This window comes from Diabrotica undecimpunctata, chromosome 8 (assembly GCF_040954645.1).
Source record: "Diabrotica undecimpunctata isolate CICGRU chromosome 8, icDiaUnde3, whole genome shotgun sequence".
In the NCBI taxonomy this organism is placed as follows: domain Eukaryota; kingdom Metazoa; phylum Arthropoda; class Insecta; order Coleoptera; family Chrysomelidae; genus Diabrotica; species Diabrotica undecimpunctata.
In genome coordinates this window covers 132,592,609-132,618,802 of record NC_092810.1, presented here as the reverse complement: position 1 = coordinate 132,618,802, position 26,194 = coordinate 132,592,609, and the positions used below count along the sequence as shown (strand labels likewise).

The window sequence follows — 26,194 nt, the reverse complement described above, 5'->3', positions numbered from 1 at the left end:
TGATGAGGAGATTGTGCGAGCGGCTATCTATGAGGACGATGAGCAAGATGAAGACAATAGTGTTGAAGTTCTCGCCTCAGAAAAAGTTGGTAGTTCAGAGGCAGTAGGAGCTTTCAACACAGATTTAAAATGGACCGTAGAAAACGAATTTGATAGCCACGAATTTATGTTTCTCCGTCGGCTTAGAGATCGGGCTTTTGAGATAAAGTGCACAAATTATAAACAAAAGAGCATTACGACTTTTTCAAGAATAATTAACTAATGTTTTATTTGAACTCACTGTTTTTCTTACATAGTTGTAATTTTAAATATTTGCATTTTTTCTTTCTTTATATTGTAATTTAAAAATCAATTAAAGAAACTAAGGTTAAACATTATGTTTTATTACTATTAAATATGGCATAATCCGGATGCCTCGATAATCCGCAAAAGGTCTTATTTTTGCCACTCCGGATTAACGAGGCCCTACTGTAGTCGAAAGCTGTAAAATATGACGATATTTGATTTTTTGTCAAAATATATTTGATTAGAGTTTTGCATAGAAATGTAAATAAAGTATTAAAGAAAATAATAATGTGATAAATATAATAAGTTATACGTACACATGAGGTGGAACTTCAAAAAAATGTTTGTTGCGGTATTGCTGCACAGTTTTAGAGTCATAAATATTTAGTTCTCTATACGGGTTGACTGATATCAATACTGGACCAATGTAAGTCTGAAAAATTATAAATATTTATTTTAGTAAATAAATTAAAAATGTTCTATATTATTTACTTATATTATGTCTCATACTTTGTTTATTTTTTTGACAAATATTCATAAACTTATACTACTGCATATTTGACGATATTTAGTAAATAATTAATGTTTTTTAAATCTTAAAAAAACAAAAATAAAATCAAAAAGAAATATCGAATGGGAATAAACGAAAATTATTTACTATGCGAATAATGTAGTACATTTACAAATATTTTTAAAATTGAATAGAGTAATTTTATTATTTATTTAATATTTATATTTTAAACAAATTAAATTGTTTTAATTAAAATAATTCAATAAATTATTATGTTTGCTCCTAACGCCACCTACTAACGTATGTACAAAGTATACGTTGTTTACTTCTGACAGACCTGTCAAATTGATATTTTTCATGCAATTTCATGCACTGGAAACGAATTTAAAGAAACGATATTTAGTGAGCTATCCATGACACCTACTCGTGGCGCTAGTTTCGTTACCCTCGCCTCAGCATTTTACTATAGGGAAAAATTAATACAACGCCAGTATATAAGCTTCGCTTCAAAATGAAGATGACTTTAAGAGTGCTGCACTAATTTTACAGCACCACTTTACATTAGAACCTGATTGTTGCCATCTAGAACCCATTCAGACATCGTCTGAGGGTCAGCAGCAACCTCTAATGGTAGTCTTACGTTGCCATGTAGGTTATCTGAGAAATACTCAAATATCACAACATATTTTTAGATAAAATGTAGGACATATTAAATGTTGTATCATCTAAAAGGTTTTTACCCAGGTATTTAGTGGCTTAACTCATGTGCACCTAGGAACAAAACACCGATGATGGGCTTTTTAGTCCGAAAACGTTCTGTGAGGTAAGTGTGAGTAATTATATAGTTTTTATAAAGGATTAGCTTTTGTGATTGATGGTATACAGCCAACTAGAGGAATTTTATGTTCCTTCTGGATAATGTTTTTTAGTTGAGTAATGCATGTGCGAATTTTATTCTAGAAATTTGGCTTGACAGCTGGGTTGGAAGACCGACACACGTCACAAAAAGAGCAGATGAAGTGAGGAGAAGGGGCAGGATCACGATTTAAGGAGGTGGAAAAGGACTTACGGGTGTTAAAAGTTAGTGTTAAATGTAGTCGTTAAAATCATTAAGAGAATAGAGACTTTGAATTGGTAGTCACGAGTTTATCCAGTCGACCGGTGGATGACTAGTATGTTGAGATGTAAAGACGTTTGATAGGGATTCGTTGATCCCTATCGGATGGTGTTAAAATGGTAGAAAATAAGAATATAGATAATTGTAGTAATAAGTCTACATGGACCAAGCATGGAAGAATTTGAAATAGATATTAGTCATAAAAAAAATTAAAATCCACGTTATGGTGGAGGTATTTAGATGATATACTCTCTATAAAGCTTCATATGGGCAAATTCATGATAAAAATCAAGAAATGATACAATTTACCATGGAAAAAGAATATAACAACTCACTATCCTTTCCAGATATTGTCACAATAAAGGAAGATATGGGGTATTCAATTTAAGTGTACAGAAAACTAACACACACGTTTTCCGTACTAACATAGCTAAAATATATCAAGAAAAATCCTAAGCGTTGCAGATGACTCTACAGAGTCGAAAGCTCGGCATAGTTTCGACATCTTCCATCTTTTAATAATATTTATTTAATAAATACAAGCTATAATAGTAAACTGCGCTGCTGCAGATATGATAAAGATTGCCATGATGATCGCCAACAGGCGTAACGGATAGGCACATCAAGTAGAAGAATAATAGTAAATCATACTTAAACTACTTTTTTATGGAAAAAATATAAAAACTTACATAAATAACATCTTCTTTAAATCTCTTTTGTAAATTATCTACAAAAACATCTTGATTAGTGAAGTCTTCTAATAAAACGGCATCTTGTACTCCCACTCGGTCTCTTTCATAAAGCTGGTGTTCCATTTTTTATCTGAAATAGAAAATGATAGTCGGTAAACTAATATAAAATTGTAATAGAACAATTTAAATTATTTATTTCTTCTGTTTCTTGAGTGCACGTTGAGGCTTCTTAGGTATCCAGACGTTTTCTTACACGAAATTTTTGTTTTACTTTTAAACATGTTAAAAGTGCTGTCAACAATTTTCATAAAAGGGGAATAGTAGTAAAGTAGTAGAATGCTTCTGATGGGAAATATTATTCATATAATAAAAATTTGGCAGAAGTTTTGGAGATGATAAGCCAATATAAATTTTGCACAGAATTGTTTTTTAATTGCATGAGTAAAAAAACCTCTAAAGTTATTGCTTAACAAAATTTTTTGTGTTTACCCACAAAATCCTTTAAAGTCTCACTGATTGATTTTGAAAGCACCGTGAAAGATTCAAGCATATACAGGTTTTGAAATTTAACATAAGCATTATGATTATGTGGTTATATAGAAACACTTCTCTTGAACAAAAAGCAGTCGTTCCGCATAAAGTGTTGTCCAGTGGAATTATTTATTTAAAAATAATTTACTATCCTCGCCCGTTGTTCAGATTAAAGGGAGATTTAAACCCCCTACACAAACCCAACTGTCGTGACCTACACCGTTACGTTCCACGGTTGGTGGGGTTGGTGTGTGTGTAGGCTTGTTGACAGACAAAAATAGTTGTACCCGACAGTCAGACCGACCGATTTGGTTGTACAAACGCGACATTCCGACAGCAAAATTTCCCCACCCAACACCTATCGAGTCAGGACGTGAGCAGCGTTGTTGGCCAACCGCCTACCCCGAACTTCGACCACAAGTTTTGGTCGAATCAGTTAACTCTTAGTAGCCGCTCGGAGTATTCAGTCCACAAAAATACCTCAGATACCGATGGATGAGAAAACCATGATTAAGTAATTACTGGAAAGCTACAAAACTTCCCGCTGCTTGTAGGATGTTTAGTGTGATTCGTATTCAAACCAAGATCGGACGAATGAAGCATACAATTCTTTTCTGAAAATCATCAAAAGAATTTACCCAGATGCAACGTGGTCAATTTTGAAAAAGAAACTGGAGAATCTGAGAAATGTAACTGTAGTAATGGTCGGAACATGCGTAGCAACAGGGATGGTCGGGAAGTGTTGTCTTGTTGTCTTGTCTCGGATAACATGGTCGGGAGTTGCGTAGAGCTCACTCCAACAAGGATGATCTGGGAGTTTAGCTGTGTCGGATGGCACGGTCGGGACGTGTGTAGGCCGTTTTAAAAGTACAAGCTCATATATCCGTAATATATCCATATACCTTTTTTTGAAGATTCCCGTTGATAGAGGTGTCTGTCGAAAGAGAGTTCATCGTACTTCAAAAATAAATAATTCTTTTTTTAAATCTGTTGTAACTAATTTACTCTTCGTATTTAAAAGTCTAGATTTACGAAAACATTAGAAAAGAGTATTTAACATACAATTATGTATAAATATTTTTTTAGTATATATAAAAAAGTGACGTAAACGTATATTATAGAAACATTATCAAACCTTTCATTACAGCAGTTGATAGTCAAATTTTCGATATCAGGTAGTTCTAGAAAAAAAGTTTATCGTCATGGAAGTGGTTAATGATGTCAGAAAATGTATTTTTTATCATAAATTATCTAATTTGTGCATAATTTTGTGATATAATGAATTGAAGCAAATGAAGATATTCGTTTTCTTTTGTTGCTTTATATTTGGGATATAAGTGTTCTTGATAATGAAGGCGAGAATTTTCGAATTTTACAACATGGTATTTTCCATTACCTGTCGTGGTAGAATATGTAGAACGAAACTTATAATATAACAAGAAAGTTATATTCCTCACTATGAAATTAAAGTTTGTAAAATCAAACGAAGAAAAAGGTGTTCAGATTGTTGGTACAAAGCACTGTAACATTCACAGCAGAAGTGTGGCTATTACCAGAAGAGAATAAAAGTAAAAAGAATACGTTTAAAACAGGGTTCTATAGAAGATATCAAGTTAAATCTTAAGATTGTGTCAGAAATGAAGAAATTCGGAATAAAATGGATATAGAAACGCTAAGTAGACAAGATAGACGCGAAACAACTGTTCGTAATAAATAAATTATGCAAAATATTAAACGTCATTTTTTACTAATAAACAATATATTATAAACAATGTAAGATCGCTATTTGATTTTAAACACGAAAGGTGAAAACCAGTAAAAACTTTAATTTCACGTGAGAATGGGGACAATATCACGAATATTCAGTTATAAAAATTTCAAAAGTTATTGCAGAATTGAAATTTTTTATCCCAGATATCTTTTATCTATAACTATAAACTATAATTATAAACTATTGGGTATACATGACTTATGAAAGCACCAAATTGAAGATCGATCGATCCAATATTTTAACCTTGTTTAGGCTATTACCTCTTTAAGGAAGGGGTACTCCTTTTTTCGGAGCTAGGGGGGTGTGGTAACCGCGATGACGAATGCTTGTAGAGATGTAGAGGTGGATTACTAAAAAGCTGGGGTTCAGAAGGTGGCAAATGTGATATGGACGATATGATATGGAGCGCACAAGAGGAATTATTGGCAAGAAGACTAAGCAGCTCAAAGGGAGGTATTTAAAGGGGTTACCAGCCATACTGGGAACGGCTCTTAATCAGCGTTTTTGGCTTGCAGTTTTTAGCTGCAATATTTAATGGAAGTTGATTCTAATATATCAAGATACTCATCAGGAAGTTCGTTTCCAGTGTTGTGTAGAAGTTTTGCTAGAGTGAATGGAACTTTTCTTTACATCAGGAACCCTGGTGAGTATTTGCCTTCAGCGATTGCATGGCGTCTTAGTATAGTCTTAGTCGTTAGTATTTGTTTTGCTCGGTTGTTTGAGCGTGCAATAGTGCAAAGGACATACCTCCTGCTGAGGTATAGGATTCTGTCCTTAATCGTTGTTAGATTGGCTACCTGATGTATCTGCACTTCCTCATGCAGAATCCAAGGATTTTCCTTCCAGTGGCCATGATGGTGTTATTTTGGCTGCTGTTAAGTGATGCGTAGACGCATGCCTTGTATTCGATTAGGGGTCTTATAAAGGTTTTGTAGGTGCGCAATAATATTTTAGTTGACGTTCTGCTCATTTAACCGGTGTTTAAACCTCTTTCTTACCCTGTCTAAGGTGTTTTGCATGTCAGTTTTCCAGTTGAGAGTCCTGCTAAAATGAACTCCCAGATAGGAAACCGAGTTTCAGAGAATAAAGTCTTCTTCTAACAAGGTTATCTGGCCATGAACATCACGACAATTGGAAGATTTGAATAATATAAGTTGTGTTTTGGAGGCGTTTATAGTCATTCTCCATGTATTGCACCACCTAATTTAGATAGTTTTGCGCTCTTTCGAATACAGACATTGGCCCTGACGTGAGGAGAGCAGTGTCATCCGCATACAGAAAGAGAATTTCCGATCTATACTGAGGGTGAGGGATGTCACTATTGTCAAATTGAAGAGAAAGGCTTATGCATATTACCAAATTAAATTATTTAACGATTAAAAAGATAATATTAAATATAGAGGAGAGCTTAAATTATCGCTTAATATTCGATACATTTTTTTAACCGATATTTTTTACAAAAAAATAATTCTGTTAAACATAATAAAAAAAATTTTATTTTGTTTTTAGTAATAAAAAACCCAAATTAGATAATTTACCAAATTTAGATAAGGTATCCGATATTAGGGAAACACATATTTCATGTATATACAGGGTGTTTCAAAAAAAGGTAATCCCGTCTCTAGGGTAGGTAAAAAACTGAAAAATAATTGGGGTTTGCTCAGTAAAAAATTTTTGTAACGCCATCCGTTTTCAAGATACAGGGCGTTGAAGAAAAAAAATTTATTTACGTTTTTTTTACGATTTTGCCGAAACTACTGGCAACATTGTAATGAAATTTTATACGAATATGTTTTGGAAGCTGATACATCCCCTGAATTTGTTTTTATATCTGATTCTAATAGAGGGCGCTAGTTACAGCTAAGAAAATTAAATTAATGACTAAGAACATAAAATAAAATTCAATTACAGTAAGTGTTCAAAATGCCCTCCGTTTTCGCGAAAACACAAGTCTATTTTTTTTTTCTAAAGATTCCATTAACCTTCTAAACGGTAGGGGATCAGCTATGATGTCATTAAATTGACGTTGAATTCTTTCTTCCAATTCTTGGTCCAATATACGACCAAACTGCGTAGTCCAAAGGGTTAAAATCGCATGACCGAGGAGGCCAATGAATCGGAGCTTCTGCACCTCTACCAATCCATCGATTCGGAAAATGATTACTCAACCAATTACGACACCTTCTATCAAAGTGTGGTGGAGCTCCATCGCGCATAAAAAATAAAGATCTTCGCTCGTTTAGCGTTAAATCTTCCAATATCTCGAATAAGGAATTGTTTAAGAAATCAAGATACATACCACCATTTAAATTTCCAGGTAGAATATAATAACCTATTAATTTGTTACCTGAAGTTGCTGGCCAAACATTAACTTTAAATGAGTGTTGGTAATGTGATACCCTTTTGACTCGTGGATTCTCATCACATCAGTAGTGTGCATTATGGGAGTTAAACATACCTTGTCGCGTAAAGGTGGCCTCGTCCGTAAAAAGAATGCGTTTTAAAAAATTTGGATTTTGGGCTGTCTTTTGTTGCAATGTTTCACAAAAATCCACTCTAACCGGTAGATCATCTGGCAAGAGCTCTTGGACTTGTCTGTAATGATAAGAATGTAATCGCTGTTCTTTCAGTATCCGCCAAGTACTCGAAGAAGAAGTATTTGTTTGTCTTGCTATATTCCTTACGTTAACTGTTGGATCTTGATCAAGTAAATTTAAAATATTATTTTCTTTATTAATTGTTCTTGTTGTTCTTGGTCTACCAGAATTGATTTTATTTGGTCTCACATTCCCAGTTTCTGGACAACGTCGTTCAACGGCTCTAAATCTTTTTTTACTTGGTAAGTTTCTTCTAGGAAACTTTTCTACATAACTTGTCACAGCTGCAGTAGAACATCCTAAACATTCTAAACGCCTAAGGTTAATAGCATGTCAGTGTATTCAACATTTGAGTACATTTTGATTTGATTTTACAAATAACAAGGTTTCAAAACTCTAATTATTGTTGATTTATCGTCATAACAATCAATAAATGTCAGATTTCCATGGCACACTTGGAGAAAATAGAGGTATACCTATTAGAACGTTATCATTACTACCAGCATCAATTATTACTTCATAATTTTCAAATCAAAATATTCCGAAAACGGTACACAGTATCGAGTTTTACCAAGAGTACCTTTTTCGTGTAAAATTAAATGATGTTTAAGTTTACTTGAAATTTTGATTAATAATTATACTCTTAAAAAAGTTATATTGACTAATACTTAGTACGATCCGTGTAACTAGCGCCCTCTATGAGAATCAGATATAAAAACAAATTCATGGGATGTATCAGCTTCCAAAACATATTCGTATAAAATTTCATTACAATGTTGCCAGTAGTTTCGGCAAAATCGTAAAAAATGCGTAAAATTTTTTTTTCTTCAACGACCTGTATCTTGAAAACGGATGGAGTTACAAAAATTTTTTACTTAGCAAACCCCAATTATTTTTCAGTTTTTTACCTACCCTAGAGACGGGGTTACCTTTTTTTGAAACACCCTGTATACAATGTAAACAATTTTATTTTATATTTTGGTGATAACAAAATAAAATTAAATAGCGATCTTACATTGCTTGTATTATTATAAGTAATTACGTTTATTCTTTGCATATTTTGTTATTACCTACAGTTATCACCTAATTTATCGAATGCAGTTAGATACCTGTATCAAAGAATGTCACGAAAAGGCCTTTTTTGCTAATTTCTCTGGTTTAAAAATAAACATCTGCGTACTAATTGAGAACATTACATTGAAATTATATAATAGATAAAATCTGCAAAATAAAAAATACTTAACACCAATGCACATAGGGACGGCAAATCCTAATTTAATCGACAACTCTATAGAAATAGAAGGAGAGAAAGAGAGGGAAAACCGGTTCACAGGATAGTTTCAATTTAAAAATGAAATAAAGTTATAATATATATATATATATATATATATATATATATATATATACCCGGTATTTAGGCGTTCGACGCCCTTCCGGTAGGGATCTATGGAGGAGTATCACCTAGCCGCAAGCCCTTATCTCTTGCAGTACTGCTCCACCATAGGCCGATCAGATACCAGCAGATTCTAGACTAAGCCGCAGATTCATTTTAGAATTTTAAACTGCTGCGTTAGCCTTTTTGTTTTCTGTACACCGAGCCGGGGATTGAACTGACATCTCTCGCATTGAAGCGAAGGAGAAGCCAGCCGCCCAGCCCGCTTGGCTAATCCGGTCGACTAGTTAGTTATATTATATAAATAAAAAAAATAGGAAATTTTATTTACAATCATTAATAAACCCTAAAACAGAAATTAAACATTTTGAATACCGATAAATACCAAGAAATTTAGAATCTGTACGTAATTTTATATTAAAGAAATAATGTTTGATAATAATATTAAAAAAGTCTAATCTAGTTCTATACTGGAACTTTGATCTTGATAATTTTAAAGTACGGCATCGTTTTATACTTTATAATTCTTTGAAACGAACTCTTATCGTGAGATTCACAAGATTAATGAAATTTTATTATAGTTTGGACAGATATAACTTTCTCATTATTATTTGCAATACAAATATATGCGACTACATTTTTGTAGATAACTAGATATATCCTACCTAATTAATATATAAGTTTTATACTGAATGACATTACTTTTAATTTTGTTGACAAATAGGTAAAAATTATAATAAACGAACTTTACAAATATTTTCAATGTTGGCTTAGATGCCGACTAAAAAATTGCAATCAGTTGCATGTTGTGGTCTTTTTGAAGGCAAATCACATGCTACAATATTTCTGACGAGCATTCTTCAGTTGAGGTTGATTTCGTATAATCCAATAAACTATATATTAAAATGTATAATATATGTCTAAATTATCGATATGAATGAGTCATGTAAAATTCAATTTTTAGAAGAATTTTTTTCACCAAGTAACAAAAAACAAAATTTGTCAAATTTATTAATATTATGTATTTTGAGAACGATTTACAAAGTGGAAATCAAAACCGCAAAAAAATCTTATTTTACAGTAAAATTGTGGCTTATTCCCAATAAAAATAGTAAACTGTATTACGATGTCACCGAAAAATAGCTATGTATAAATTTATTACACGAATTACTTGAATTTTATTAAACATTTGTTTTATTGTTTTATTGTAAGCAGATTAGAGTCTTCATTTAAAAATATTTACAGGCGGCTTTGTATATGTAAATATTCCTATAACAAATGAAATAAAACGTCCGTTAAGCGCATGCAATTTTTTACTTATAAATGGTTCCCCTTAACCTAAATTTTTTTACTATCACTTTAAGAGCCATGTTAAATAATATAAGTAATATAATGAGAAATTTTTTTCAATTAGAAGGATATAATTTCATATTAAAACAATTATTATTTCCAAACAAATTTTCATAATAACAATTTTCGATATTGTGAAATATAAAGATATACTTTACTCTTGAGTGAAAATCATATTTTTTGACATACCTCGTATAAGGGTGAATGTAAAATAATCGAAAATAGCGGAAAATGCGTCCACCTTTAATCAAAAATTGACCTGCGGCTGGGTTTTTCAAAAATGTTGTTGTAGTTCCTGATAATGCCTCTTTTTCGCTTTCCTCCGGCCACCCTATATATAATTAAATATTTTTTTATTGTTTATTATATTTTCATTAATTTTTCTGTTTATTTCAAAGAATCTATGCAGTATGTATTTTTAAAATTATTAAGTAAATGTATGGAATCGACATTATGTAAAATTAAAGATTGATTTATTTAACATAAGTTACTAATATCAGTTCTCTTATTAAGTGCAGTTGGATGTCTTACAATACCAAGTTTGTTTGCCAAGACGCAAACGTATTTGGATAAGTTAATAGCACTACGATGTAAAATCTACCCTCAAGTAAACACCAAGTTTGCCCAATGTAATAAGTGTTACATTCTGCACAAGGAATGTGGTAAATATCATTGATATGTTCAGAGGAAGCAAAGGAGATTTCGTTTTGGAAAACCAATTCCTAACAGTTTTAGCGTTCTTAATCACAACTTTGAGTGGTATTTCCAAACAGTTTAAAAAGTTTATCTGTAATTTGAGAACAGGACGGTAAAGACAAATAATGGGATGTTGACGAAGTCAAAAGAGTCCCATGTGTTGTAGTTTTTTTTCCTCCCTTTGTGATGACTACGGGAACTGAACCCATTTACCAAACTACTTATTGTTGATCTTCATATATCTGTAACAATGGTGTATTTTAGTTTACAGAACTGTACTATCAACTATGTACCATTTGAGACTGACCTTAATTGGCCACCAATGGGTAAATAATTAGGTAAAGAACAATAATTCTTAGAGAAAAGATGCTTGTTAATCAAGGAAGGGGAATAGAAGTTTTTAACTGGAATACTTCTTAACAAAAGAATATTTAAATGGATGACAAGAATGGTAGTTGAGAAACCTATTAAAAACCATTGATTTACTAAAACAACTTGTAACTAATATGTTATCTGCTCCCCTTAAAACGGGCATTTCCAAAAAGGGTATACTGTTGCGGTGGAGTCCTTCAATTCACAAGTGAATTGTAGATGAAGATCAAAACCGTTGAACATTGACAGGGTGCTCGACGTTCTGTCCAGTGGTAGTACTAGAATTAGATCATCTACATACCGCTTAATAAAAGGGAGTTGAAAATCCAACAACTTTAAACCTGGCAGATATTAAATCATCTGAAACAAAGTTCACAAGGAAAAATTAAATAGAGAAACACATAGATGTGCAAAGTATTGGTAGATAAAATTTTTTATTATTGGCCTTTGATTCACGAGGTATTTAGTCAGTCATATTGAATAAGTAAAAACAGTTAACTTTTATATACTTATTTTAAATTTATTTCTGACAATTTCGTATTTCGTTCATTCTCTCAATTTTCTAACCTTCCCATTGAAAATGGTGACAAATTAAATTATATTTACCATTGTCATTAGTATCAAAAACTGATTGCACTAATTCTGCAAACACATCCCAAGAATCAGGAGCGTGAAGTTGGATAGAGCTCCAACAGTTATTTAAACAAGTGAAGACACTGGACAGAGGTAAGTTGGTGAACAGCAAAACAACATCAAAACTCACTAAAATGATGAATTTGATAAATAAAAATAAATCCACTAAATTGAAAAAAAATCAACTATGTTTAAATCATTGTTATAATCATAAGATTTAGACAAGATCTCTGACAAAAACTTATCTATTGCTATTGGAGTTCGGAGAGTTAATAGAGACAACAATAGGTCTTGTAGTATTGTAATTGTAATACTCAATTGCGGTTTATGTAGTTTGGGCAGACAGTATAATCTCAGTGCATAACCATTGTGTAATAATTTAGCTAAGGGGTTATCTATTATATTAGTATTCTGTAAATGAGTTATATATTTATTTTAATATTATGTTTATATGGGGTTAATCCACAATTTGAGTGTGTTGGTTGTTTTAAATGTTGTTTTACTTATAATGTTGCACTTATTTCCTATCCTATTCAATTTTTCTGATAAGCCCGTTACATATGGTATTGTTAATTTTGAATTCCTTGTTGTGAGTTTTTTGATCGATTGTGGTGTTTTGTTGTTGCCTTTGTCTAATCTTGTGAAATTACTTGTTTATAAATGACATTGGGTACAAAGCTACCTACTCCGCAGGAATAAACATCCACTGAGCCAACATCACCAGTGAGATACTGGTGATACAATGAGCTGACAGACACCTAAAACAGGACACATAATATATACTCGCGGAAAAGAATCAATCCAATCAGAGAGAGACGCCAACAAAGTAGCTAAGTCAAAAATGCAGTCTAAGTTATTCCTGGTCTATGGTCCTCAAGAGAACCAATCAGCTCAGGCTCTGTCCTGACTTATAAGACTCTGCGGCTGGTGTTTTATTTCCAAATTCGTATTTAATGCTCATAATCTTTATCTTTTGTTTATTGAGCACATGACTCTGTGACGGTGGGTCCTAACACCGCACCAATTTAGAGAGAGTGGTTCTTTCTATTAGTTAATAAGTGAAATACCGAACTTAACTTTTATTTTCCTTCCACTTGCCAATCCCATTCCATATCCTAGGATTGCAAATCGAAGAATATTATACACTTAACAGTGACTTTCCTTCCCTTTATTACTACAGCAACATACACTCGATTTCACAAACAAACCCATGACTCTTAACTTAAAGTAACCTTGCCAACGAATGCCAGAGCTGTCACAACCCTAATTGCTGTCCCAAAATTGAAGCAATCGCCTTTAAAATTCTCTAGAAATGATGCAGAATGCTCCGAAGTTTTTTCAAGAAGGCCACCTACACCTACAGTATGCAGGTTGCATTCTAGGCTATATGGGTAAGTCCAGTAGGAAGAAACCGCCACAGCATTCATACGTTATAAAATAGTACTTTTTCACGATTTGGACTTCAACGTCGCTGTTAGATCATCATAGACCCTATGGCCTGAAAAGCGAAGTTTCTCCAAAGCAAGCCTCCGAAAACTGAAGCGACGGAGCTGGAGAGACATGAACAGTACACTTCAATGCCTCATAGATTACCATTACATGGAGAGAAAGCTACCCGGCCCATGATGACATTGAAATATGTATTGTCGTCAAGCCATAAAAAATCGACCTCTCAAGCACCGTTGAAGAACCCAAAACATATTAAAAAAGAAAACTCCATGATTTAGAGAGGAAGTGAAGACAAAATGTTTAGAGAACCTTTTACAATACAGAACACAACAGGCATATAACAACTATAAACGATCTTGTCTTCTTACATCAACGTAATCCAGAATAATGGTACCTTAAGTATATAAATATATTTGGAAAAAAGCTTTGCCAATTTGAAAATCAAAACGACGAACAAAAAAATTTGTGGTTTATTTTGAAAAACATATTCACCTTAGGAGACACAATATGAGATAAAAAGTCCAGTTCTAGAGATACGAAAAGATAAAATTCTTATACTTGTAGCACAATTGAAGTGGCAATCTATAGGATATGTCACGAGGAGGATAAAGTTTGGAAGGCTAAAACTAACAAAATGTAGAACTAGTTAAAAAAACGAAAAGAGACCAACAAGAGTTCAATAAGACCACTAAAGGAATTGGGAAAATCTCAGAACAGGTCGCTAAGTAGTGATGGATGAGCAGAAAATGAGAGTGAGGGGAAGAGTGATAAGGGGGGAGAAAGACAGAAGAGGAAAGTGTAGGACTCGTCTTTTAATTTGCCGATTTTATTTAATTTTGGTTTTTACTAGTACCTATCATACAAGTCCATAAGGTAAAAACCGCTGTGTTGCGTTGTAAGCTAATATGTGATAATTGCCTAAAACTTAACATGAACCTACTTTAACTATACTAGATTCGAATAATTAAATACAAAATTATATATTTTATCTTAAAAGTTTATAAATCCTTGCCAATATCGCTTTTTTGTTGTTAATAAAGGTATTTTAAAAGAAATATATCCCGATACCTACATATATACACAGTCATAACCTAATAATAATACCGTAAATAATATTATCTATACCGTCACTGTATATTTTAATATAATAACATTTGTATAGCAGTTTCCAACAACTATAATAAAGCAACACAACCACAACAAAATATTGACATACCAGTTGGTAAAAGTTTTTCTTGAACCGGGCACCTCACTCTCTAACACACACCATTATTAATTTAGACTTAGACAGTATACGAGGTTTTCGTTGCAGATAAGATTATAATTTTATCTCGATATTATCTCATACAGCATACATGCTAGTTATCTATAAAGAATGCTTTTTTATATTAAAGAGATAAACCTAAACCAATAATGTTATTATGCCGATTAATAATAGATCGATTAAAAATGACATATTATGATTGCGATGTTTTTTAATTAATTTAATAAATTAATTACAAAGCAGTTAAAAGAAGAGAAATAAATAAAGTAAGTAAAAATAAATTAATAAAATAATAGTCAGGATAAAATTAGGTAAAGCACCAGGAAAAGAAAAAACGATCCAGAAATTAGAATGTTTGGGGACATCGAAAATTTATATAATCTTAATTTCCTATACATGATACATGTCAGTTCTTATTCTTTTTTATATATATCATTTAAAGATCAGAATTAGATGCTAGGTACTCATTTTGCCCTATTCCAAGAGTTCGAAAATATCGACCAAGCGCACTAAGAAACAGAAGAAAAGCTAGAAACACACATGGTAAGGTTTAGAGCTATAATCCAGGCAAATAAGAGAATAAAAGACATAAGGGAAAAGAACAGAGTCAAAAAGAGAACTAGAAGAACAAGGAATCAGAAAGACAAAAACAGAACAAACCGGCCAAACAGAGAAGTGAAAACAGCGCTAGCAGAATACAGACGCCAAAGGTGGGACAAGAAATGGAGGAACAGGGTCCAAATATGCAAAATATTTGGAAACTTCAAAAAAAACTCATATTCCCACTAAACGGTGAAAATATAATTGTCTACATTGAAGAAAAAGCCCAGGTGATAAGAAGTACTCTCGAGAGAGGGTGCACACTAAATTATCACCAAGACGAAGACGGAAAGTGGAGACCCTCCATAGGAAATAAGTAAACTAGCTCTCCGAGAAAAGCACCTAGACTAATAACATTTTAAACAGAGCTCTGAAGTATCTACCAGCGAAAGCGATCATATTTTTAAGCAACATAACAAATGCGATACTCAAATAGAGACTCTTCGTAATCCGAGGAAAGGAAGCCCACGTTATCATGATCCTGAAACCAGGAAAGGACACCAAGTTTCCACAAAACTACAAGCTGCCGATAAGCTTACTTCTAGCAGTAAGCAATATTATAGAAAGAGTCGTACTTAGCAGACTCCAATCAGAAACAGACTGTCTAGGACTAATTCCAGAAGAGGAATTAGTATTAGATTAGCTTAGATAAGCTTTAGATTCCAGATTTAGAATATAACACTCCAGTTAACTACAAGTACTCAGACTAACAGAGAACATAACAGCCGGATTTAACGATAAGCAGTATACAGGAGCAGCCTTCCTGGACGGAAGCAAAGCCTTTGATAGACTCTGGCATAAAGGAATAACATACGAAATGGGATGCTACCGATACAGCAAGGCTCTCACGAGACTAATCTCTTCGTACTTGGGAAACAGACCTAACACGGAGCTCCGGAGGCCAGAGTACCATAGGGACGGTTCTATCACCCCTACTGCGAACAATACATACCGCCGATGTTCCAAGAACACCAGCAACACTACTTAGCACTACTAAAACTACTCAAGAACAAAACTTAAAAGTCTTATTATTTTTTCTTGTCTCAAATTTACTAGATCCGTTGTAAGCGAATTTTCATTTCTCTGATCTCCAAAATTCTGAATTGATGCATTTTTTATTTCATCCCAAATTTCACAACTATATAGATAGATAATACTTCTTTTGCTTAAGTTCGATAATGATAGGCGGTAACTTCTTATTGAATTTGCGTGAACGAATATACTGGATTCTAGCGGCCATTATATTATAACTCGCAATATGATATTCAACATTCATACTGTTTCAAGAAGTTTGATTTCAAGTCAAACCCAAAAGATACCGAAATCAAGTCAAGTCACACTTTTTACACAAAAGGTTTGGTTTTCTCAAGTCAATTTAAGTTTGTTGAGTAAAATCAAATTAGTTTGACTTGATGCATCTCTTAGTATTACAGTTCAGAAAATAATAAGAAGGGGTGGACTTTTGACAAGCTTTGTATAAACTGACTCTTTATAGTTACTTTAGTTACATCGTATTAACCTCACATTATTTTTGTAAGCATACCTATTAAAAATTGTAACACTCAGTAAGTGCATCGAGGATGACTTGTATACATATTGCAGAAATAGAAAACATGTTGCTACATATTTTTATTATTAATAGAATACATATTTTCTCTTATTTAGTTTAAAGCAGGTGAACAAGACAATCGATTACAATTGTAGGTAACGAAATATTTTTCTGTAAAAGGAAAAGAGAAACTCTTTGTTAATGTTTCTTGGATTGTATTAAACGGAAGTATAACATTGCATCTAGGAACAACGGTTTATAAAAATATGAAAATGCACTATTGCTTTGTTCGCATATAAATTGTAGCGATTTCCTAAGAGATAATAGTTAAAGATAAGTTTTATCTAAAATTGCTTAAGAATTACCGCGTTATTAGCAACAATTACAGTAAAAAACTTAAATATTTGTTTCTAGTAAAGTTGTTTATCTCATAAATTCCAAAAACAATGTTTAATACGATATATTTAAAAAAATAGGATAATGAAATCGGAAGTCTTGTGATATACATATAATCCTAAATATTCAGAGCTGAGGCTTGAGGTTTTGTCACCCTGGTGCAAGAACCACATTTGCCGCCTCAGCAGCAGTTTTGAAAAACGTGTATAAGAAAACATCGCAAATTAGGGAAAATTAATAAAAACACAATTTTGATCATTTAAATCATAAAAATATATTTATTAAGTCAACGAATAGATGCATACCTATAATATAAATATGAGCTTATTCAACATATTATGTACATAAATATAATTTGGTATAACCAAAATTCAAAAATCTACATAGTTATTTTACGAAAAATAAAGTAAAATAAAGAAAAAAGAAATACAACACTAGGTAGGTATACACGTCTAAATATTAAAATCGAATTTTCTTGCCTTTTTAAGTGCAAATTCCCTAACTAGGCCAGTCACATCTAAATTAAAACAAATATCTTCCTCGATACTTATTTTAGCTAACTTAGTAAGCCTGGATTGGCTCACGGTAGATCTTAGGCAGTTTTTTTATTAATTTAAGTTTTGAAAATGATCGCTTCCTATGAGCTACAGTGACTTCTTCTTCTCCTTGTGCCACTCCTGTCGGAGATTGGAAATCATCAAGGCTATCCTGACCTTGTTTACAGCTGACCTAAAGGGTTCATTAGTGGTACAGCCAAACCACTCTCTCAAATTACGCAATCATGACATTCTTCTACGGCCTGGATTCCGTTTTCCTTCTATTTTTCCTTGCATTATATTTTGAACTAATGCGTATTTATGTCCAACATACAAATATTTAGGAACGTGGCTAACCGAAGATGGAGATCAAACAAAAGAAATCAGATCTAGAATAGAAATGGCAAGAAACACGTTCATAAAATTGAAGAACTTACTTTGCAACCGTAACCTTAATTATACTACGTTGTTACGTTTTTTCTACTTTACTATACGGCATGGAAGCGTGGACAATAAAACAGTCTGAAATCAAAAAATTAAACTCCTTTGAGATGTGGTGCTACAGGTGAATCCACGGAATATCGTGGACTGAAAAAGTAACTAATATAGAGATGTTACAAAGAATGAAGAAAGAATGTGAAGGCATAAAAACTGTTAAAATTAGAAATATTCAATATCTGGATCATATAATGAAGGTCGAGAAGTACGTATTAGTTAGATTAATTATGCAAGGGAAGATACAAGGGAAGAGAAACCCAGGACGAAGCAAAATATCCTGGCTAAGAAATTTGAGAGAGTGGTTCGGTTGCAGCTCATTAGAATTATTCAGAAGGGCGGCCAATAAAATTAAAATAGCGATGATGATTTCCAACCTCCGATAGGAGAAGGAACCTGAAGAAGAAGTATTTATGTCCCCTTATAAGGTGACCCAAATATTCGAGTTTCGTACGTTTGATCGTTGCCAAAATTTCTGGGTCTTTTCCTATCCTTCGCATTACTTCAAAGTTTGTGACTCTTTCAACCCAACTTATCTTCAGCATTGGACGGTAGCACCACATCTCGAAACTTTAAATATTTTTTATGTTGTTCTGTTTGACAGCGCAGGCCTCTACACCGTATAATAGCGTCTTAAATTCGTAGCCCCTTAACATTCTTAATCGTAGAGGGATGCTTATATCAGGGAGCTACAGTGACTGGCATAGTTAAAAATATTCTAAGCCCAACAAATAAATTAGGAAATATTCAATATATCAATCTCATTGTAAAGATCTACTTCATCTATATCTAAATTTTTAGTTTCCGTGTCAGTTAGTTTAGTTTCTAAATTGGTACAATATTTCATTATTTCTTGTTTAGAGAACACATGAGAGTTATTTAAAAAAACCAAAAGATTCAAAATGTGTTGCTAAATCTTGAAATCTCTCATCTAATTTTGAGATGGCAATATCAAGAATATAAAAATACAAATTTACTTTAAAATGTAATTCTGGAAATTCAATTGGCTCATCTTTATGTTAATATTCATAAAAGTCTTGTCTTAAGTTTCTCCTTGTTAGAACTGTATGAACTGCAGGAAATGAAATTTCTGCATCCATTTCTTGAGCTATTTTTTAGCTTCATTGAGCAAATTTATAAACCCATTGTCGGATCTAATATCTGTAAAAATATTTTAATTCCATTTAACATTTGTGCAGCTTCTGGTAATATAATGTCAGATTTTGCATGATTTTGCTAACTACATTTATTTTTGATAAAATATTGTACCAAACAACTAAGAAACATATAAATTTAATTGATTTTATTTTATTAATCAGGGAACTTGCAGTATTCCTTGTGTCATTATTTTTAGATGTATCACTATAAAAGATGAACAGTGCATCATAAACTTTTTCCAATTCATAGAGTCGTTACGGCATAAAGTTCGACTCTCCCACCGGGGATCAGATGGCGGTTTTAGCGTTAACCTAGGCACTTATTTTAAAAGAATATTCCATCGATATGTTGATGCCGAAAGAAAGAAAGATAGTTCCTGAATAATACTGAAAAAATTGGCAACTTTAAGCGAGCTTTTTGCTGCATCATTCACGACTAAATTAAGGCTGTGTCTCACACAAGGGACAAAAAAGGCTCTGGGATTAATATCTAAGATTTTTTTGTAGGCCATTGTGTTTGCCTTTCATATTGGCACCATTGTCATAACCCTGGCCTCGCATATCGGCAATATTAATATCAGATTCCTTTAAAAAATTTAATATGAAATCAGCTAAACCTTGACCAGTAATGTTGCTAACTTCGCAGAATCCTAAAAAATGTTCTCGAACCTCTACAGTTTTAGAAAAATCAACAACAAAAACAAATCTAACAAGAATTGTGATTTTTTCTTGATGACTAATGTCAGATGTGCAATCAAGGATAATTAAAAAATATTTGCACGTTTTTAAAGATTCAATTATATATTTTTTAACTTTCTCTTACCAAGGTGATTATTTTATTTTGGATTTTATCGCCCAAATAATGTGCCATTTTTGTGCCATCTTTTTGAATCCTGCCGATATGGTCAGCCATTACACTATCAAATTTTGCAATTGTCTCAATTAATTTCATAAAATTGCCATTACCTTTTTCGAATAGTTTTTACTGTTGCCCTAAAAGCTAAATTTTGTCCAGCCAAAAATTGAATCACAAAAATAATTCGTTCTAAAATAGATGTCCATCTTTTTTTTCTATTTGAAATAAACTCTGATTCATATAGACCTTTACCTATACAGTTAAACCTTTTTCAATCGATTTTTTTTTAATTCAACCCATTTCTTAACACTTTCGAAATGCCCCTTACTAGTTTCTTTCTAAGTAGTCTTTCTAAAACCTGAGACAGGTGTTGCTAGTCCCTAAACCATTATTATCGCTAAAACTATTAGAACAAACTTCAAATAATTTGCAGGAAAAGCAGTATACTGAATCTACTACTTCCTACTATTTCTAGGTACTTTTTCATTATTAGTTAACTTTTTTACGAAGTAAGTAGAGTGGTCTGTTAATCTGTGGTAGAGCTAAAAGATCTGTTCAAATTATTTACAGGATAAATAATATTTTTTAATTGTACTGGACCTATGTCTAAAATTATTAGTCTAACAGTATCTATCAATACTTCTGGCCAATATGCTGGATCTTTAAATTACTCTCCACTTACATCAATATCTGCGGTGTCGGTTTGCGTATTATTTGATGAGAGGGTATTCGTTGATGGGCGTTATTTTTTGATAAATGGCAATAATAAACAAATGATTTCTGTCAGAATGGGGAAGCTGGACAAATCAACTAACTACTGTTCAAGTAATTTTCAAGAAAACAGTCGTTATTAAGTATTGAGCGCTTACCATTTTGAAACGACACGACAGAATCGTTCAAAAATCTAGAAACATACTAAGTGGCACAAAATCTTTCACACGAGCTGATACCATACAATAATTATTAAAATGATTCTAAAAAACGGTGCCAGTCCACCATTTTGAATATTTACGTCACTACAATATCAGAAAAACAATGTATAACGCCTTCGTTCAGTACGTTTGTTAGTTTCGTTCAGTAAAAAAATTGTCGTGTAGTGAAAAAAGACGCGCACTGTAAACGTTTACCCTCGAAAGGAATGTTTTTATAAAAATATTTGTCAGGGGATCCATTCTTTGCCAGCTACCTAAGATAAACAGATACAATATTATGTTAGCGATAAAATGCGGTAAGTATACAAGTCTAAGAATAGATAAAGAGAAAACATCGCATAAGAATATAAATAAAAAACATCTACAAGTGTCTAAAATTACCAACAAAAAATGGAAATATGTTTATATCGAAAATATTACATAAAAAGTATTCATAAACCTTGGTAGCAATATAAATATATTAATCTTTAAAAACATTAAATGTACTAAACATAAAGTTATAAAAATACGTATTTCTGATGTTGATGATAAAATTTGACTGTAAAATTTTAATTAAAATGAAAATGCCAAAGGAAAGCCAAGGAACGAATTTATGAAGCATTACTTGAAATATTTCACCAAATAAAATTTAAAAATCCATTCAATTCAACCAAATAATTCAAGAATAGATAGAGATCAGAACAGAGAATGTATGGAGAGTTCAGGAGAAGAAACCTTAATACTCCAGGTAAATAAGCAAAATGTAATCGTATTTAGGATATCACTATCGCTAGAGTTAGATATTTAAAGAGTTTTTCCGGTAATACATATCTATGCAGAAAGCACCCCGGCGCTTTTCATATGTAAAAGTGGTTTCGGATTCAGCATAGTTAGCCCAGTCTAGTTATGCAAAAATCATCATTTCACTGCAAAATTTTTCACAGATATCTTAAGCTTTTAAAAAATAGGTGGGGATCACTAGATGACGAATAGATGAAAAAGTACTCGTACCTTGCGTTTTTTTAAACAATAATTTATGGTCACAATTTGATTTTTTGTCTATAAGTTTTTTCCCTTATATTTTACATAAACAATATTTATATCATTATTATCATATATTATTTTTTATTTTTTTGCTCTAATTTATAAATTTTATTAATTTTTTTATTAACAAAATAAAATGTTATTAATACATTTGAACATCGATAAATTACCGTCTTTTAAATTTTTGCGAACTTTCCCCCCGATCGGTCAAATACTTTAAAAGTTATTTAATTTATTTATCCCTGAGGCTAAATATTTAAACTATTGAACTTGCTCTATTAATGAAGCTAGACACATTTAGCAAATTTCATAGGATTCTTTAAGACTTAAACTATCTCAAATGTTAAATGCATATTGCGTTTTCATCGAAATTAATTACAAAATAAACGTTTGAAAAATGGGTATGTTTTTTATTTATAAACAATAATTGTAATAACTTCTATATTTTTCAAGCTACAGACTTGTACGTACAACCATTGGATAGCTGGTCAAAAAACTCACATTAAAAAAAAACCTATGACCAATAGGAACGAAGTTAGGGACTATTTTTAAAAAAATTATATCTCCATTGTTTATAAACATTAAGAAGTAAAATGTGCACAAATTTTGAATGAAAATCTAAACTTTATATTGAAACTTATAGCTATAAAATTCATCCAATTTTTCGAAACTTACAGCCCTTCGAAACGAAGGTACTTTCGAAAGATCGACATAGGAAAGTGGAGGAAACTGTTTCAGCTCCGTTTTTTTCGAGTTCGGAACTTCAAATTGAAACACGTAGGAAAATTTACATTATCTCGGCTTCCATTGCAGTTAGAAGCCTCTTTTTTTATCTGAGGTAGCTCGTCGAAATATGAATAACTACGTAGTTTTCACTGGCCAGGAAATATGGGAAATCTCGGAAAAATTGAGTTTATTTGAAATTCTTTTTTTAAATTTGGCTGGAATAGCCTTGTCGCAGTATTAATAATAATGACATAATTTTTACCCCCTCCCCCACGGAAATCTCGAAAAATCCCGCACAAATTTAAAAGTAATTCCTCGATGTTCAAATGTATTTTAACATTTTTTATAACATTTTATTTTGTTAATAAAAAAATTATTTAAATTAATAAATTAGTGCTAAAACACTTTTTGCTTTTTTGCGCATATCTCCGTAAATTATTTATCAATTTTAATTTAAAAAGCGGAAAATAAAGATATTCTTGATATAAATATTGTTTATGTAAAATATAAGGGAAAAAAACTTATACACAAAATATCAAATTGTGACCATAAATTATTGTTTAAAAAAACCGCAAAGTAAAAATAAGAGTACTTTTTCATCTATTCGTCATCTAGTAACCCCCATATATGTCTTGAAAGCTTCAGATATCTGCGAAAAATTTTTCGACCTTTATTTTTTAAACAGACTGGGCTAAGTAGCCTTGGACGTCTAATATAATGGACCGATGCCATTAGAGAAGGCACAGTAACAAAGAGTGTAGCAACCCAAATTTGAGAAACATTAAAATTATTATAGCAAGCCTCTAATTGGCGGTAGATGTTCTTTAATAAATAAGTTTAAATTATTTTTGTAAAAAACTTAAGCATCAGCAATATCATAAAAATTTAGATGACATTTACAAAAGTAGGTTATAATACAAGCAATTATTATTTTAATTAAAATTTAATTAAACTACCAAGTGTAAGGAAATTGGTCTATTCATTTTCTAGTTACGAAATTTCTGCCAACTACTCATTAAGATAATACACTGAATGTCCTACAATTAGTTTTATTACTGCTAAAAGATTAACAGCTAATTCGTGATTACTGTCTTCCAAATAAAAATTTTCGGCTAATATGCAAAGTAAAATGATTTTCTCCTACAATTAGTTTGATTATGTAGCTTAGATCTCTATGTTCATGCACATCCTCTATACTTGTATCTCTATAAATCTATGATTGACTAATAAATCTAATAAAATGTGGACATGCACACTAAATGCACCGATCTAGCGTAAAAATTAATCAAGATTAAACACACACACAATTACGAAAACCTTCTCATGATGTTCTCAGCCGTATATAATTCTCGATAGTTATCAAACTATATTAAAACTCAGCTTACAAATAACTTGCAGTAGATTCCTATACAGAAATATGAGAAACTTACTAAACTATTCAAATTTATGAATGCCACTAAGGGGTATGTTGATCTACCTATGAAATATATAGGTGTCTATCAAAAAGACCTTAAGAATCTGCTGTAGGCTCACATACGCTTCCTTTCCTACGGTAGGTTGGTATTTGGCATTAATGACTCCATGTTTTTTAAAACATTATTACTAAGTAACTTATTAATAAACAAAATCGATCATTGTACGCATTATAAATAAGACTAGACGTTTTGGCTGCTCTATTTTAAGTTAACTTCATCTAGACAATAAATGCTTGTTTGGCATCCGGCGTTATACTACAAAAAAACATTATCGTATATGAGATCGATCTACAAAAAAGGTAACAGAAAGATTTATGGGAACTAGGTTCCTACTAAGTGGTGTAGGTATAATATACAAGAGACAACAAGTTATCGCTTTTACAGATGATATTTCATTGATTACGAGATCAAAATCAGAACTCATAAGAATATTAAAAAAAAAATGGGGACAATAGTGAAAAAGTTCGGACTATGTATAAACGAAAATAAAACAAAATACCTTGAAGTAAGAGCAAAGAAAATAGAGCTCGAAGATAATCTAAGAATAAGTAGCGGAAGTAGAGAATATTGTTTTGAAAAAGTGGATCAATTCGAATATATTGGAGTGACGATTACAAATAGCGCCAAAGACGAAACTGAAATATAAAAAATAATCACTAAAGGAAATAAAGCTCTAGGAGCACTAAACAGAATAAACAAATCTAAGATAATATCCAGGAATACGAAAATCAGGATTTACAAAACGGTTGTCCAACCTTCGGTTATGTATGGCAGCGAAACAAACTTGTGGACTAAAGCTAAATAGGAGTAAGACAAAGATCATTATGGTAGATAGAGCTCGGAATAATCTTCAACATATTAAAGAAATTGAGTGCTTTGAAGTAGTAAGTAGTTTCATATACCTGGGGTCTCTAATAATAAATGACGGAGAGTGTGACAGGGAGATACGTAGAAGGTTGACTATTACTAGAACAGCTGTGATGAAACTGGTAACAATTTGGAAAAATTCTAGCATAACAATACACAAAAAACTAAGGCTGGTAAGGGCACTCATTTTTCCCATAGCCACATATGCATCCGAAACGTGAACCTTAAAGAATGCGGATAAAAATAAACTAGACGCTTTTGAAATGTGGGTATACCGCCGCCTGTTAAGAATATCCTGGATTGACCATCGCACTAACGTATCGATATTAGAACAACTTAAAGTAAAGAATAGATTGCTTAAACAAATACAACAGATATATTTGCAGTATTTTGCACACATTGCCAGAAGAACAGGTACGATGGAAAAACTAATAGTCGAGGGAATAGTTGAATGAAAGAGACCTAGAGGAAGATCTCCAAGCCGTTGGGTAGATCAAACAAAAATATTGATTAACCAAGGGTTACATGAAGCCCAACAACTAGCTCAGGACAGGAAAGGATGGATAGAAATCGTGAAAAAACTGTAAAGGCCTGATGGTGCCACCCCATCCCAAAAGGGATTAGGACTGGGGAGGAGGATTCATTTTTAATATAAATATCAATAATTTTTAATCTTACTTTAATTCTGTTTTACATTCTTCATCAAACCAGTTTTCCTTTTTTTCTCACTCTTTTCTTTCAGTGCCTACCAATGTCCTTTATAAAATTGCTTATTCAATCTTTCCCACTTTTGGTGTTTCTACAATTTTTGCTTCCTGTAAGTTTTTTCTCCTACCTGTGGTTTGTAGCTTTCTTCTACCTTATTTTTCTTTTAGCAGCAGTAATCATTTCTTTTTCTGTTTGTTAATATATCTATTTTCA

At 32.1% G+C, this 26,194-nt stretch overlaps 1 protein-coding gene across 2 annotated transcripts in view; it reads right to left on the bottom strand.

The window, feature by feature from the left end:
- LOC140448035 (unconventional myosin IC-like) overlaps window positions 1-26,194 on the bottom strand; it is a 116,112-nt gene that overhangs the window by 28,598 nt on the left and 61,320 nt on the right. The window contains exons 1-3 of one of the 2 annotated variants that reach the window (XM_072541079.1): window positions 14,614-14,757; window positions 2,603-2,735; window positions 603-718 (exon numbers count right to left, since the gene is read on the bottom strand). In XM_072541079.1, the coding sequence (XP_072397180.1) occupies window positions 603-718; window positions 2,603-2,728 (242 nt within the window). In that variant the 5' untranslated portion in view covers window positions 2,729-2,735; window positions 14,614-14,757. Of the gene's footprint in view, window positions 1-602; window positions 719-2,602; window positions 2,736-14,613; window positions 14,758-26,194 lie in introns of those variants that run through there. The other variant, XM_072541080.1, reaches the window with a different exon arrangement.